This window comes from Penicillium lagena, assembly GCF_028827675.1.
Source record: "Penicillium lagena strain IBT 129212 chromosome Unknown utg000007l_segment0_segment0, whole genome shotgun sequence".
Taxonomy (NCBI): Eukaryota; Fungi; Ascomycota; class Eurotiomycetes; order Eurotiales; family Aspergillaceae; genus Penicillium; species Penicillium lagena.
In genome coordinates, this window is record NW_026623228.1 from 1,902,874 (window position 1) to 1,918,842 (window position 15,969).

At 47.7% G+C, this 15,969-nt stretch overlaps 8 protein-coding genes across 8 annotated transcripts; 5 read left to right on the plus strand and 3 right to left on the minus strand.

Annotated features, from left to right (window-relative positions):
* Positions 1-1,085: 1,085 nt before the first annotated feature.
* Positions 1,086-1,607, plus strand: N7510_010299 (uncharacterized protein; the record flags this gene model as incomplete). Its single annotated transcript, XM_056982224.1, has 1 exon — positions 1,086-1,607. The coding sequence occupies one exon, from the start codon at positions 1,086-1,088 to the stop codon at positions 1,605-1,607; it is 522 nt and encodes a 173-aa protein (XP_056830060.1).
* A 299-nt stretch (positions 1,608-1,906) lies between these two features.
* N7510_010300 (uncharacterized protein) lies at positions 1,907-2,574 on the minus strand (the record flags this gene model as incomplete). Its single annotated transcript, XM_056982225.1, has 6 exons — positions 1,907-2,080; positions 2,146-2,246; positions 2,307-2,315; positions 2,374-2,407; positions 2,472-2,519; positions 2,572-2,574. 6 exons carry the CDS (start codon positions 2,572-2,574, stop codon positions 1,907-1,909), a joined length of 369 nt encoding a protein of 122 aa, XP_056830061.1.
* An 85-nt stretch (positions 2,575-2,659) lies between these two features.
* N7510_010301 (protein PET117) lies at positions 2,660-3,092 on the plus strand (the record flags this gene model as incomplete). The annotated part of the gene is made up of 2 exons (XM_056982226.1): positions 2,660-2,869; positions 2,928-3,092. The coding sequence occupies 2 exons, from the start codon at positions 2,660-2,662 to the stop codon at positions 3,090-3,092; spliced, it is 375 nt and encodes a 124-aa protein (XP_056830062.1).
* A 614-nt stretch (positions 3,093-3,706) lies between these two features.
* On the plus strand, positions 3,707-4,968 carry N7510_010302 (MBL fold metallo-hydrolase; the record flags this gene model as incomplete). The annotated part of the gene is made up of 3 exons (XM_056982227.1): positions 3,707-4,077; positions 4,144-4,284; positions 4,359-4,968. The coding sequence occupies 3 exons, from the start codon at positions 3,707-3,709 to the stop codon at positions 4,966-4,968; spliced, it is 1,122 nt and encodes a 373-aa protein (XP_056830063.1).
* A 14-nt stretch (positions 4,969-4,982) lies between these two features.
* On the minus strand, positions 4,983-6,745 carry N7510_010303 (fungal specific transcription factor domain-containing protein; the record flags this gene model as incomplete). The annotated part of the gene is made up of 2 exons (XM_056982228.1): positions 4,983-5,919; positions 6,015-6,745. 2 exons carry the CDS (start codon positions 6,743-6,745, stop codon positions 4,983-4,985), a joined length of 1,668 nt encoding a protein of 555 aa, XP_056830064.1.
* Positions 6,746-9,527: 2,782 nt separating this feature from the next.
* On the plus strand, positions 9,528-10,341 carry N7510_010304 (uncharacterized protein; the record flags this gene model as incomplete). Its single annotated transcript, XM_056982229.1, has 3 exons — positions 9,528-9,632; positions 9,696-9,925; positions 9,993-10,341. The coding sequence occupies 3 exons, from the start codon at positions 9,528-9,530 to the stop codon at positions 10,339-10,341; spliced, it is 684 nt and encodes a 227-aa protein (XP_056830065.1).
* A 1,252-nt stretch (positions 10,342-11,593) lies between these two features.
* Positions 11,594-12,568, plus strand: N7510_010305 (phosphodiester glycosidase family protein; the record flags this gene model as incomplete). The annotated part of the gene is made up of 1 exon (XM_056982230.1): positions 11,594-12,568. One exon carries the CDS (start codon positions 11,594-11,596, stop codon positions 12,566-12,568), a length of 975 nt encoding a protein of 324 aa, XP_056830066.1.
* Positions 12,569-13,119: 551 nt separating this feature from the next.
* On the minus strand, positions 13,120-14,979 carry N7510_010306 (Zn(II)2Cys6 transcription factor; the record flags this gene model as incomplete). The annotated part of the gene is made up of 1 exon (XM_056982231.1): positions 13,120-14,979. The coding sequence occupies one exon, from the start codon at positions 14,977-14,979 to the stop codon at positions 13,120-13,122; it is 1,860 nt and encodes a 619-aa protein (XP_056830067.1).
* Between the last annotated feature and the right edge of the window lie 990 nt (positions 14,980-15,969).

Sequence of the window (15,969 nt, forward strand, 5' to 3'; positions counted from 1 at the left end):
GACAGGCCTCGTATAAAAAGCCCCGTCCCCGAACTATAATGCGGTTCCGGGCTTTGGATACTGACCACCGATCGCGAGGACTATATAATCAAGTCTACGCTCTACATGTGTTCTTCGGCTTTGTGTATTTGTTCGATGGTACCGTTAGGAATCGACTCCCTTTTCTTGATCCTTATACGACTGGGCGCAACCTGTCAGCCAGGCGATGGATGGCTGCAGGCCAACTAAAGATGCGCTAATCCCATCAATTATGTGATGCCTGCTGTGCGCCGCAGGCACCAATTTGCTCTGTTTGTTTTAGATACGGACACTATACAGTAACTGGACCTCGACTTGTAGCCACTAAGCATTGTCCTACAATATTGAATACCTCATCCATTCTATCTCAAATTGTACCATGATTACGCTGGAACTACGCTAATTCTATTCTTGTGCCGCACCACGATTTCTGGAGTCATTGCATCTAAATGCTAGGATCGGTCCCATCCCAGCTACCTGATGGACCCCGCAGTAGTTACATATCAGACAGTGCCATATTGACCACCCTGGGCATCGATATCGGCGTGAGCATCGAGCAGCATCCGCACTATCTCGGTGTGTCCCATGTGTGCAGCGGCCTGTGGACATTGCTATGCTGACCACCCTGGGCATTGATATCGGAGTGAGCGTCGAGTACCATCCGCACTATCTCAGTACTTCCTCGGCTTTGGCCTCATAAGACGAGGATGTTGTCACACCGTCTTTTCTTGAGTTATGGACTTTTTTGTTTTATCAACCATTTTTCCTAAATTCAGCCTCATAGCAAGACTTTCTCTGATCCTTCCTGGGCTCTACATAGTCGTCTCCGTACCCCCTTGCACTATTCAATTCTTCTCTCTACATAAAAAACAACATCATGACAATCACGGCGCCTGAAATAAAGAGCTTGGTCGACCTTGATTTCATATCGGAAAGCTGCAATCCAGAGACAGAGAAGTTCCTGCATGCATCCTTCGCAGTCTTAAACGATGAAACCCTCTACTATGGGCACTTAAACATTCCAAAAGCCAACATCACTTTCGATCAGATATCTAACGCTCTCACTCATGTTCCTGACGGCAAATTCTTTCCGAAAATGGCCGGTCCTGGAGATGGAACTCACAGAAGCCCCAGAAACTCTGACTTCAGAGGTCTACCTCAAGCGACCGAATCTGGAACTTTATGGAATTATGAAAGGTCACGGCGTCACTAATGCGGAAGAGCAACTCTCGCAGCAATTTTTAGCTGAGGCTGAGGTGATGACAGCAATTTCCAAACATCCGCATCCGAACATCGTCCGCTATTACGGCTGCGGAGTTGTGAGAGGACATATCACCGGGCTGGTCATGGACAGACATACTCACGACCTGTACCGTTATCTGAAGGAGGCAGTTGGGAAGTTTGAGAAAGAACCACTCATGGCGGCACTGGAATCGGCTATTCAGCACCTACACACGCTTGGTTGGGCACATAATGATCTGACTCCCTACAATATCTTGGTGCACAGAGATGGCATGCCTGTGTTGATCGATTTCGGAGGGTGCCAGCTTGTTGGCACGCATCTGAAATACGTTCGAGATCGACGGTAAAACCGAGGACTATTGTACCTCAGGTGTGGAACATGATGTTTCTGCTCTTGTCAAACTCGGGGCATGGTTGTACAAGCCAGTATTTACGGTTTAGTGGATGTTGTTGGACGCGGTATCACTATCATTGGCGAAATATGAAAGCATTCGCGACCAGCCATTTACCGAAACGAACAGATAAATGAACAGTTGCAGAATAACCCAATGAGATCTTCATATTTTCCGAAAAGGATATTGATAGGGTAGGTAGTCACGTCTCCCTCACAAACAACCCGCCAAATAAGTGAAAAACAGCAACAACTCTATGTCTTGATAACAATCTTCTCCGGCACCTCCGGCTTCACCTGCGTGGTCGCATAGATGAGATCCTGCACGACCTTGTCGCCCTTGTTCTTGCCGGCATCCTTGATCTCCTCGAGTTTAGCCAGGGCCTCGTTGTTGGCGTCATCTTCGGCCTTCTTGAAGCCGCTCGAGTGCTATCGACACAACAAATAGTTAGTCATCTTATTGCTAACGCGTAGCTCGCTGAACTGTAGCGCACCTCGGTCTCGAACTTCTTGAACTCGTCCTCCTTCTGCTTCCGGTACTCTTCAATCTCCTTCTGTGCCTCGGCCTTGGCGTCTCTTATCCGCTTGGTGCGATCTGCGTGGTGGGTATGTTATTAATTGTGCATGCCGAGCGGGGGAGATCCGAAGGACGTACATTCTCGAGCTGGACGATGAAACCTGTCAGTGATCGGGAGTTTTGGGAGCAGAGTAGGGGAACTCACATTGCTGAACAATCTTCTGAGCCTCTCTCTCGGCCTAAAAGTCGTGTCTGCGATCAGTATCTACAAGCCATGTCTGGAGTCCGGTCCCAAAGACGTACGTCGAGGAGGGTCTGGATGCCCGCGGAGTTCTGAGCCGACTGCATCCCCTTGATTGTTAGTCACGCACCAGAACACTGAATATTTCAAAATCATTCTCACCATGATTGCCCGAGGACCCTCTCAAAATTCCAGGGTCGAAAGTGGTTGTCAAATGAATGATCAGACGGCGGTAGCTTCGAAGCCACGAATGACCCCCAAGGCGGTGGGGCGCTCACTGCCGGGCGGTGAGCACATGGCCTTACTGGGCGAGGAGGATTCTTTCTGTGCTACACTTCTTTCCAGGGATACTCTTGTCGTTGCCATGTCCCGCGCGTCCAAATTGACGCTGGCTGTTACCGGACTGGGCACTGCCGGCATAGTCTACTTTGTGCACTGGGCACAGGAGCAAGACAGGGCGGTATGTATTCGAATTTTCCAGTTGCAACAACTTGAAACTGACCAAGTCGGTGAAATAGGCCATGCATAAGGGCGTGGAGCGAGACATGGAGAAGCAACGCATCCGAAAAGAGCGGCAAGCGGACTTTGAAATTCAAAAGCGTCTCGAGCAGGAATACCTCAAGCTACAGACGGTGCACAGCACTACCGACGAACAGAGTCCACCGCATAATCCGGGGACATGACAGGATGAAGGCGATAATAATGCGAGCCGAGAGGACAGGGTTACTATGTTTGGGTACTGCCTGCGTGTACTATTAGTATTGCGGGCGACTACTGGTTGATGTCCACTGATGCATCACGCGAGAGGGCAGAATATGCCACATTGTATAGAGATATTGTGTGCACGATATACCCCAAAATGTACGATATGTTGATTGTCTATGATGTCTACTGCCAAAAGGACTATTGGACCAAAATATGCTTCGGTCCAAACTGTCAGGCTAAATTCCGATCCTCGGAAGGCCCCCGAAATGCATTATGTTTGTAAACTCTGGGGTTTCTTGCGTGTATTCACTAACAGCATAAGACAAGAGCTACGTCCTTAGAAGGGACTGGTAGGCCATACGTGTCACCCCTTTCAAAGACCCGTGGTCCCCATTCTGTCGTCTTGGGCATGCCATTTTCCGGCAATGAGGCAGTGCCGAATTTCCCGCCATAAGCGGATAACGTTGCCTCATTGCCGAAATACGCCATTCACTAAGACTGGGGTGGAAGAATGATCTCACGCACCTTATATCGTCGCACTGTCGTGCCATTCCGTCACTTTGTTATAATTTATCATTCCATTTCCCCCAGTATGACTTCATCCCTCGAGACAGGTCAAGTCTTTGCCACTCCACCAGGTGCTGTTGCAAATCTTTATATGATTGATACGACTGGCACTATTGATAATCTACCCTGTGCTAATTTAGTCACACCGGACTTGCCTACATTCGAGAAGTTCAACAAGCTACCGAGTTGGGCATTTCTGATCGAAAGTGATACTCCCCAAGGAGCTCGAAGAGTGCTTTTTGATTTAGGAATCCCACAGGATGTTTACAAGCTTCCTCCAGTGGTATCCGAGAGGCTCAAAACTAAAGGATATACCATTGATGTGTCTAAGTCTACTGCAAAGATTCTGCACGAAAATAATCTCGACTTACGCAGTATAAAAGCTGTGATCTGGAGGTATGAAAGACGTTCCATCTTGGAAGCCTTCCTGCAGCAAAGTCAAGGACTCATAGTAAGATCTAGCCACTGGCACTGGGATCATCAGGGCGACATTCAGCAATTTCCCTCATCCACGGACCTGATTGTCGGCCCCGGATTCACCAAAGAATTCCTCCCTGCCTATCCCATAGGGCCAGAGTCACCCATTCGGCAGGATGACCTCGAGTAAGTCCTTCAAAAAGCCGTGGAATAATGCATCCCCATTTGATTATGATCCAAGGATACTAAAATTAGCATAGTGGACGAAAGCTAGTAGAGCTCACGTTTGAAGATTCGGAGACGATCTCTGTTGGAAAATATAGAGCCTTGGATTATTTTGGTGACGGGTCCTTTTACATCCTAGACACCCCTGGTCATGCAGTGGGACATTTGGGGGGCCTTGTGCGCACGACTAAAGACCCAGACACTTTTGTGTTTCTCGGTGGAGATTTAACTCACCATGGAGGCGAGCTTCGTCCTTCTCAATACCTTAGCCTTGCATCTGCTGCGGCAAGTGTGTCCAAAAAGGGGCGTGAGAAGGAAGCGGTCAACGCCCTTGAATTGCTTCAAAAATCGCGAGGACGCAAAATCGATCAGGCGTTCTTCGATCCTGTCATAACCTGTGATTTTGACGAGGCCATTAAAACAATCGCATACGCGCAGGAGGCCGATGGGAAGGAAAACATTTTCTTCATCGCAGCCCACGATGCGACTCTCAAGGGCGTAGTGAACGTCTTCCCCAGAAAGGTAAATGATTGGAAAGGACAGGGTTGGCGGGAGGAGACATTATGGAAGTTCCTGAGCGACTTTCAAGGAGGTGTACAATTGAAGGATGCCTTCAATCAAGCCATTTTGCAATACAGTTGCTAGATAGTAACGATCGATCATCGGAAGTCGATGGGTATGCCGTCAAAGGAGTTCTCAAATAAATCCAACAGCGCTTGATTGAATTCATCGGAAGTGAGTGGAAGACCCACGGGATCGGTCAAAGAGAGCATTTCTTTAAAAAAGGGTGTAGTTTCGGGATTTGCACCTGGAAAAAAGTCGAGGGAATTTTGCACAGCCTCCGCGGTCAGTGTATTTGGGTCCAACTGACTCTGACTTTGATAACGAAAGCTGTCTAGCTTTTCCAATTGGCGCAGCTCCTGTGTATCTTGTTCTTCCGTCTGTCTTGTTCTATCATCGGGTCTATCCCCACACGGAGAGCTCATTAGGTGCTCAATACCATGGTGAAACATTTTCGCCGATGGCCAGCGCCCAGCCATGTCCTTCAATGCCACGCGAAGCACTCTGATAGGCTCGTGTGTGGTAATCGCGAAGATAGGAATTTCCTTTGCTCGAATCAAGGCAAGTAAAGAGATAGTGATGTACCAGCCAGCCATACCCTGTAAAAAGCGCAAAGATCCTCGAATCAATAAGTCCTCAAAGATCCTGGAAACACAAGAAGAGGCAAGAATTGCCACAATGTCAACTCCCAAGTCCTGTTGTGATGACTTTCTTAGGTCGAGCAAGATGAGACAACATAGGTATGGGAGATGTAATTGGCAGATGTCTCGATCGAAATTGGAGGGAGAGCCTTCAAAATATGGCAGCCGGAGATCTTCGGGTAGGTTTGCAATCCAGACCCTCAAGTCATCTAAAAGATCCCGGGCCTTGCCCTTAGCTTCAGGATGGCGTCTGAGATGCTTCGCCACATGGCCAACTATCTCACAAAGCTTGACCCATTGGATGAAGATATCGGCTTCTCGACGCTTCGAGTCAGGCCAATCGGTGACCTTAGGCTTTTGGACATTGCAATCCTTGATATTGATAGTGCAGGGTCTACCCTGAGAGAGAGAGGTAAGCCTCTCACGAGCCTAGATAGCTCAGATTAGGATGGATTTCTCCAATGGCCATAACATTGGTGACATACAAACAAGGTCCACCATATTCGTCGGCGGAGAGCCGGGGTATCTCCACGGGAAAGACAGTGATGTGTTCTCGGCAATCGGTGTAAGCCCATTTCTTGCGCCTGTCGAATGGCAATTCCGGTCCAGTACCAGGTTCCATTTGTACTCAACATGCTTGGAGAACATGTACTCCACCAGTAGAAAAGCATGATCGAGATGAGTGAAGCAGTTGGGCTTGGTTCTGAGAATTTGTAAAACAAGTCCTTACTTTGATTATAAAGGATGGCTGCATCATCACCATCAAGCAGCGACGGCTGGATTCTGCGGCTTACCAGGGTTAATGCCTTTTCAAGCAGCAGTGATTGGCCGAATGCATGATCTTCCAGAATATTCCTATCAAGAATGGGGCAGAAAGTAAAGCAATACTCATCAAATACCTGCAAGTGATGATCGCGAACGGCTATCGGTAACGACCTCGCCAATTCTTTCAGCTTGCCCGGAACGCTGCTCTCTGAAGAACGACTTGTGTCTCCTCGGACAAACATGGTAATGTAACCAGAATCACCCAAATAGCTGGATACTCCCTCAGATTCATTCGATTCAACAATCCCAGACATCGTATCTGCGACACCAACCCGTCCACCCATTCCTAGACTGACCGGGTCATTGCTCCTAGGCGAAATTGACGCGTCTGTTTCACGCGGTTGATCGAGAGGTATATCTGGCAGAGGCAGCCTGGAGAATCCGGCTCTGGTCATCTCTGAACCATGATTACCAATCGGGTCATTGGGTATATTGGCCATGGGCGGGTTCCATTGCGTAGAGACAGGCAGTTGTGAACGAAAGTGCTCATTGTCAAGGGATGACACCCCATTCGGATCACAGGATCTAATGATTCCTCCATTCTCTAACTCCGAATTCTTCCTCCGACGAAGATTTCTTCTCGAAGGACGAACTCTATCATAGCAAAGCACGTTAAACTTAGTTACCCTGTTATCACCCGTCGTTCTAAGGCAAAACCCACCGGCACTCAATTTGTGCTTCTTGGCAGTTCAAGCAAGGCCCATTTGCACCACTCTTCAGTCGTTGTTGGAGATCACATTTCACCTGGGCCTATGGTTAGAAACGATGACCGTGTATGGAAATCGATCGCCTAGTCACCGACCTTTTTTCCATGGCAGCGTTGACACGTCAGAGTAGCTCGACGCCGGCTTACAGCCGGCTGTGGTGGATTTGAAATCCCACTGCCAGGATACATCGCAAAAAGCTCAGCCGTTATCGTATATACAAGGCAGAAATGCCGGAGCCAACATGTGGTGCCGATTGACAGCCTACCTAGGGGATTTCCTCTGCCACTCCTTTGGCTTCCCCCTCCGTTCTAGTGCTCAGCCCTGGCCGCCTTTCGCTCCCTGAGTAAACCTGAGCACGCCCCTGAGCACCCTGACTCGCTCACTGAGCATTACGTACGTCGCTCCTGAGCACTCTGATCCGCTCACTGAGCATCGTCTGACCGTCCTGATTTGCTCACTAAGTCTTAGCTGAGCGTAGAGATGGCTGGCCCAAGTAAACTACATCAATAAAATGCACCACGCTAGTCCCATCACGTGCATCCCTCCTCTTTGAGATAGTCCCCATCAAAAAAGGCAAGGCATCATCAATGTTACCATACACCCTGGTAAACTGGTTGCAAGTAAATGGCCACCATGGAGCCTGCTACTCGGCCGCCAAATCAGCAAAATCAGCATTACCATTCTATTCTAGATGCTCCTGGGAATACTTTGTCTACTGGTCCCACGATTTCCTAATCTGGCTGTGGAGGACTACCGGCGCCAGGAAAATTGGATGAGTCTACCCTATCAGCAGAGCATTCCGAGGATTAGCCAGACAGACACACGTTTTTCGGTTTCCAAAGAATATTGAGAGCCACTTGTCACGAGAACGGCATACACCCTGTACTGGGAGGTCTCACTTAGGCGGAGGTGGTGGCGCACCTGGCTTCTTCACACCAGTTGTATCGTAGGCTCCGCGTCCCTTGTTAACTAAAGATTTGCTTTAGTGCCAAGAAAATAGGATAGATCTGGACAATGGAAGTACACCCATAATAGACATACAGGTCCAACCATATCAGGAAATCCGATGAGTAGCATAAAATGAAATGCAGCGATGTGTATGGTCAAATTCAGCACTTAGTTGGCACTAGTCATTTCTTAGTCCAAGCCAGACTCATCTACCCTTCGATTACTCAATATAGTGTGCCACTTCGAGCTTTCAGAAACTTCTGGGATGCTATCATTATGGGGAGCGCTTGTTCCTGATCTGGGAGCAGGTAGTTCTTTCAGTCACCCGGATTCTGGCATCCAAGTGTATGATCACCGAAACGGAAATTCTGGCCATCTCGCGACCGGTGTGTTATACGTCTGACTCTGCCTGCTCAAGCTCAAATTCCATTGCAGGTCCTTGAAATGACTGGGCATTTGCGCGAAAGATTGCTCCATTTGTGCCAACTGCTTCCACTGCTTTCAAGTCAATATTAAAGGAAGAATAGAAGTTTTCAAGATTTCTTTGAGACCAGTCCTTCACTTGTATTACCACTGCCGTGCATTCAGGTCGAACTCTCTGGTGACATTTCTTTTTCGTTCGCAGCATATCTTCAACATCTGCATTCAAAGTCTCCTTTTAACACTCGCTCGGAGCCACAACTAAATGTTCGGTCACCCTATCTGCCTTCCTCACATTCTCATTGCGGAAAAAATTGAGTTGATCCGGCTGGCAATATACAGGGCAAGTTGAGGCTATTAGTTATTGTGAATATCGATGAGCGAGGGGCAACCTGAAGCTGTAAAGGCTTAGCTGGGATGCCTGATGCATAATAAGATTCGAGGCCGTCATATGGTTAAACGATGGCGATCGCGAAACAAATCTTACTCTGTCGAGTCTTGCCTATCAATTTGACCCGAGATGGACACCCAGGGTAGCGTCAGATCCTCTGCAGTAGAGCAATTGAGAGTTGGAAGAGCAAAAGTCTGTGACCACCCCCCCTACACCGTCATTTTTCACCACCTACACGGCCTCCCAAATTAGCCTAGTAGAGCACGTCGCGAAGAGTATATAGATTCATTTGAATTAAGCTAATGGCGAGATCATTACGATGTTTTTCTCTAGGCTTAACTATCCAAATACTACGATGTGATTTGTTTTTTCTGATATCCTACTTGTACATACTTCTAAGGGACAGCTTTATTTTTATGTGGGATGGGCTTCGCATAACCTCTAAAGAGATATAATAAGCTACGAAAATAATTCTTGCTCAATTTGCATTTTCATGGTCGAAACCTTTCCCCTTTCGTTTTCGCGCGCGCAAGTCCTAATTTGGAATCCCGCGCGCTCTATCAAAAATGTGGGTCTATGGCGACTGGAGCGTCCAACAAGGTATAAAAACCCCTCAAGCTACTCACCATGGAGTTGTTCTCCTCTAAAGACATCCCTGAGGGAATCAGTACTCGAAGAGCGACTTCTTTCTAATTTTCATTTGAATTCACCATGGTACGAGTTGCAATTGCAGGCGGGACTGGTAAGCTGGGAAAGACCATTGTCGAGGTTCTATCCCAAAACCAAAAGCACAATGTAATTGTGTTAACTCGCAAGGTAAGACCCTTGCCGGACATTACTTGTCATGTAAGACTTTACTCACGTCGGTAAAACTATTAGCCCACTACCCTTCCTGATATTGACGCTCCTGTTTGCGTTGTAAACGCTAACGATGTGGACGGCCTCGAAAAACTGCTAGAGGAGAACGCGATCGAGACAATTATCTCGACAATCCCAGTGGCTACTGCGGAAGCGAGCGCGATGGAAATCAATCTTGTGCGTGCCGCCAGCCAATCCCGTCCGACCAAGCGATTCATTGCCAGCCAGTGGGCGATTCCTGTCCCTAACCCGTGAGTCTATCATGAGTTTGAACATTCCATATGGTGGGAAGCTATGCTAATAACTACACTTCATTAGTCGGTTCCATCTTCCGAACCAAAAATATCTGGATGCCACCATCGATGAACTGAAAACCACAGAGCTGGAGTGGACGACAATCTACAATGGCTATTTCATGGATTTCTTCGGCACCCCTCATGTGAAGAGCAACATGGGGATCTTTGCTATCCATATTGACATGGCTAGCAAAGCGGCGGCTATACCAGGAACGGGTGACGAGAAGATCTCGTTCACGTACACCTATGATATCGCGAAGTTTGTGGACGCAGCGCTTGATTTGCCAGAATGGCAACAGAGTCTGTTTTGCTATGGAGATATATGCACTTACAATGAAGTGTTGAAGTTGGCGGAGAAGAATACAGGCTAGTTCATGACCCTGAGCCCAGGCGAATGGATTGCTTACCACTCACAGGCGCCAAATTCACTGTCGCCTATGATAGTCGTGAGAAGCTGGAGAGAGCGGAGATGACTGAGCTACCATTCCATACTCAGATTTACTCTATGAGGCCCAAGGCAGTGCTGCAGCACAGATTCTCTCGGTTTGGATTGTGTGGTATCGATGGCTATTATATTCCACCAAGTGATGGGACGACTCTGAACGATCTTTTCCCCCATACCAAGACTACGACAGCAGCAGATATGATGGCGACTTGGAAAGGAAGATAGGTTTGCTAGGGTAAAGATTAGTGGAATATATTACAGATTATCTGAGTGATCTTCTTATGGGACTGGACTGGTGTTGGTACACTAGATGCCATTAAGTCTGGAAACAGTCCGTGATTACTGTATGTAAAATGCACACATTTTTACCAATTACTTTCGAATATATATATCTAAGCACATAATAGACATTTTAACTCCAAAACCCATCAATTAATTAATTATCTCTCTCTCTATCTATTGCACCCCTAATATCTAGTATAGTACCCATTTGCGCGCTTTACAGCTGCAATTCGCCTAGGCACTGACCGAATTAGGTTATCAATCGTCCCCTGGTCTAAAGCATCCCATGTCTCACACAATACTGCTCAACTATGGTTTCCTGGCTAAAATCTAATTCCAAATAGTAAAGGGCCCAAAAGGGAGTGGTAGATTTCTCTCCCGTCTGCGCTATTGTTCCAGATGACAGCAACGTCCCGCAATCCGCGATCGCGTAATGGAGTCGAATTATTCTCAGTGTAATTGCACTGTATGACCAGACACACGTTATGTTGATCGCACGTGTGTATTGTCTGGCCCCCACGTGTGCAGCTTGATTGTAGCTTATATTAAATTAGACTACTCCTCAGCCTATTGTACAATCATGTAACTACACGTGCGCATTTAGAGCACGAATGTCATTTGACCGCAACTTATGAGTAATTGAACACTGCTGTAGATGTCTCGTATCCACTTAAGATTATCTGACCACAAGTGCGCCGAAGTGCGGGAGAATAGAGGCGCCCATGTGCCTGGATCCGTGCCGAATAGGGACAAGATAACTGCAGATCTCGGGACTTATCCGACGATGTTACCGTTACTCGTCCCGTCACATATCACTCCCAATACATATATAAAGCGACGATGGAGGCTACTAGGTCCACCACACGAACACGATTCCTTTTCAGACAGGAACGACAATGCGTCTCTCAACGACACTACTCGCGGGAGGTCTCCTCTCGATGCAGAGCTTGGTCCTCGGCGCTGGTATCTCAGGGACCTCTGGCTACACGCTGGTTCCCGTCTTCAACACTAAAAAACTAAGTGGGTCGGACTTGCTACCTACTGTCCAAGTCATCAACACGCCGCTGGTCGACGACGACGGCGTGACGCGAGCTGCCAAAGGGCATTTCGTCACCGCCGTCGACAGTACCTTGTTCAGTATCTATCCCCCAATTCAGGGATGCGGATACGGTCTCACGACTACTTCGGCCGAGGCGAGATACCGAGGATGTAGCGTCGCAATGAACATGGGCTTCTTCGACATCTCTAATACGACCCATCCGCATTGTCTCGGCGCTGTGGTCAGCGACAACGTCTTAATCGAGCATGACGCAACTGGCACTGTTCACTTTGGTTTGACGAATGACGGGAATTGGTTTATCGGTTACGTGGACAATGAGTTCCTGGCCAGTCACACTCTCGCTTCTCTCGCTGATCGATGCGACTCTACTGGATCTTGTGCAAATGACGCTGACCTGCCGTGGTATTTTCGATCCCTCGCATCTGGCCAGGTGCAGCTCGTCAACAATGGGAAGAATTATGTCAATGAGTCAAGCGGGGTGAACACTTTCACAACTGAAGTGTCCGGTCGTACCGCGATCGGACTGCTGAAAGGCGGCCGCCTTGGTATGGTTCAAATCGACGGCAGAACCGGGCAGGATGGAATTGACCTTTTTACCCTCGCGGACGTGATGGTCAACCTAGGATTCACTCAGGCCATCAACCTTGATGGTGGCGGTAGTTCAACCACTGCAATTAATGGTGTGCTGGCTTCTTTGCCAAGCGACGGATGTCCCGGCGATAAGTCGGGATATTTTGGATGCGAGAGGGCTGTCTCGACCATTGTCTGTCTACATTCCAGCCCACAGCAGCTTGTATTTGGTGCAATCTAAGCTAGAATCTTCTTTCTAGTAGTATCATAGTTTAAAGGTATCCGTTTGCGTGATTTGTATTTCTTAAGGTCGTACTACCTTTGAATTTTGCGAAAAGTCTCACGACACGGTTTTCCGACTACGTTTACAGAGAGAACCCTATAGGTCTACCACATGTTTCGACGAGCGAGATGAAAGACATATCTACAATCAGATTGGGTAAAGACTTTAGGGCGACTAGTACGAGGGCAATATTTGACGTCTACACGTTATTAGAATCGATAGCGTGTCTTATAGATTGTGCTATGAGAAACGTTTAAATCAGTTGAGATTTTGGTAGGCGATTGCCCTAGTCCAAGCGCATACAAAATTGCAGAGCGCGTTGGGCCACATAGTTCAGTATTTGGCTTCGATTTCCACTTATTTTCAGTCCCAAACCGACGCATGGTTGGTGAGTAAAAAATAAAAATAAAATAGGGGACGCGTTGTATACGCGCTAAAGATTGGGGTGATGTTTCTAGACTTAATTGATGCGTTGGTGATTTATAAGCAAGTCGATGCGTGAATGTTTCCTAGGCTAAGAAGGCAGGATAGCTAGAATCATCAACATTGAAAAAAGCACAAGAGAAATTAAAGAGATCAGGATTATCGACAGTGTCAGCTTTTCTGAACTTGTCGATTATTTGGCCAGATTCGCGTATGGCGTGGAGCAGTTGTGATTTTTCTGACCTTCGTACGAGCGAATCAAGCTCTACTGATTTTTCAAAGTCATATGAGATGCATCCAACGATGGATATTGGCCATGCAAGTGTTCGCAGCCTTGCAATGGAATCGATTTCATGAAGGAGAATGATTGCTTTTTTACAATCTTCCATTATCTGTGAGTCCTGTGGCCTCCATCCGAAGACAACAACAGTGAGATAAATTCGAGCTGCATGGGCCCAAATTCGCGTTGTGACGCTTCCAGAATGTCCAGTGATTTGGTCGTCAGATTGATAGTATGGCTTTTTTTGCCAGAGATCAGCAGCTGCCACGGTTTCTGCATCAAGAGCTTCAAGCCCTTGCTGCAAATTGGCAAATATGGGTTGAGAACGGGTGACCAAATCCATCTGGGACAACCCATTTCCATCTTCCTGGGCTGATTTCCATGCGGATAAGGCTGAAGTTTCCCCGATAGCAATCAAAACCCAGTTGTGACAGCCCACGAAATGTAATAAGTTCAGACGACCGCTAGTTTCTTGGAGTGGGATGTCACCGATAAGCGGAGAGTGCAGGTGAGATAGAACAGGGGCTTTATCCAAGGAAGTACTGGCAATTATGTCGAAGTATAGTAGGATTGCGGTGAAAAACCGAAATCCAGCTTGGTCCGCATTCCATAGCCTGCGTTCAAACCCAATGACTCGAGATCCGGGCCAGGTCATTCTTTCCAGAACACAAATAAGTCCGTCTTGTCCTTGATTAGAAAAAGAGCATTCGTTGTATATCTCCTCGAAGATATTGATGGCCATGGTGAGATGCGCCTCCCAACCTTTATTCACCCCCACAAAGCGGTCAAAGATCAAAAGCTGTAGGATAGATTCCATGACGTACGCCCGTTGCAATATCGTAGGATTTGGATCGTCATTAAGCTCTGAAATGACCGTTTGCAGCATCGTGAATGTCTTTTCTGCTCGTTCTGAAACTTCTTTCCAGATACTTGTCCGACAACGCTGTGGACGGCCGGATGACAAGTCGGCAAGTTCCGCTGTGTCATTGAGCCCCACGGTAAGGAAGAAAGAACTCATGCTGAGCACGGAATGAAACACCGTTCCATTTTGTTTCACAAAACGGAGTAGCCAGGCGCGCCCTGTTCCCATTATGGGAGGTCGGTAGAAAGGGAATAGAAATGGGAAGACATAATCTAGATAGATCATAATGAGGTCTAACTCCCATGCCTGGGACGCGGTTGGGAATGTTGAGTCCATCTTCCCTAGATCGAACACATGGTCTGGGACCACTGCGAGTGGCTTCGAGCTATCAGTCATATTGTTGGCTGAAAATGGCCCAGTCGTCATAGCTGGTAGTGAGATAGCTCCTGGTTGTGTCGAAATAAATGGTTCAGCCCGGATGGTCGGCGGTGTCAAAGAGGAGTTGGGGGGATTTCCTATGAAATCCGATTGTGAAGTGACGACAAAACCTGTGAGACTTCCATTCGATACGTTGGACTGTTTCTCTCGCCGTTGGCCGGCAGAATATTTGATTTGCTGCTTCATAGTTTCTGCCATCTGCTTCTCCTGGGACCCACCATCCATCCATTCTGGTTTATCCTTTGAGCGATAGCATGGAATTCCTAGGTCGACACAGACTTGGCACCGCAGCTGCGCTCCATCGCATCTCTTGCGCCGAAGGCGACAGGTCCAGCATCGGTCCGTTGCTCTTGTGCGAGGAGCCATGGTGGAATAAAGTGCTAAGGCAGAGATCCAAGGCGACGGAGCGCCACGGGTAGGTGCAGCTTCAAGTGGGTCCGCGACTCGTTATAAAGTACTTCACGGCGTATACCGCTTTCCCAAATTAGACTAGTAGAACGCGTCGCGAATAGTTGAATGTTTAGATTATTATGATTATCCTCGCGTACGATCTTTACCTCGACCACGGCCAGTGCCAAGGGGCCCTCTCCCTACTACTACCTCCTACAGCGCAAGGGAATGCCTCGAGACTTCGAAATTGCGAATTAGACGTCAATCTTCGAACACAAATCACTACACTAAAGGAGACTAATGGACGGTCATATATAGGCTGCGCCAAAGCCCGACTTTGGGCTCGATGGCTCAGGCTTAATAATTCGAAGAGGAAGCCCCCTTTTTATATTATTCGCATAGGTGGCCGTTGCCTACGCGTTCCACAAACCGACAGTTCTAGAAAGCTAGGTCCGCCACAGAGCGTCCACGTCTACCAGCATATACCAATGTCTGGATTTTCACAATAGGCGTGCCTTGTACTCACCGATCCTTCCCTCTCCGGGGAAGCACAATCAATTACTCCGGTCTAATCTCACAAGAGTACTGTATCTGCGTTTTCCCGACATGAAGGCGATACTGGGCGCTATAAAATATATGTGTCTCGAGATCGACGGGCCGCTCAATTTCATGAGGCTTGGACCTGATTCAACGCGTTTGATATCTCGTATTCGCTGGAGATACATGAAGCGGATGCTCTTCAAGAAATGATATCGTGGAAATTGGGTGGGTTTCAACATTCTGGATGTGTGCTGATCAATGCACACGACGAATCTGACCACCGTTAAGTAAATAGAAAATCAACATTTATTGGCAGGCAGTGTTGGCACAGTAATATCGCGTTCATTTTGTCATTATTCTAAATGCGCATGTAAACCACGAAGGAACTTCTTGGTGAACGTTTTCTTGCCGTAAAAATCACTAAGT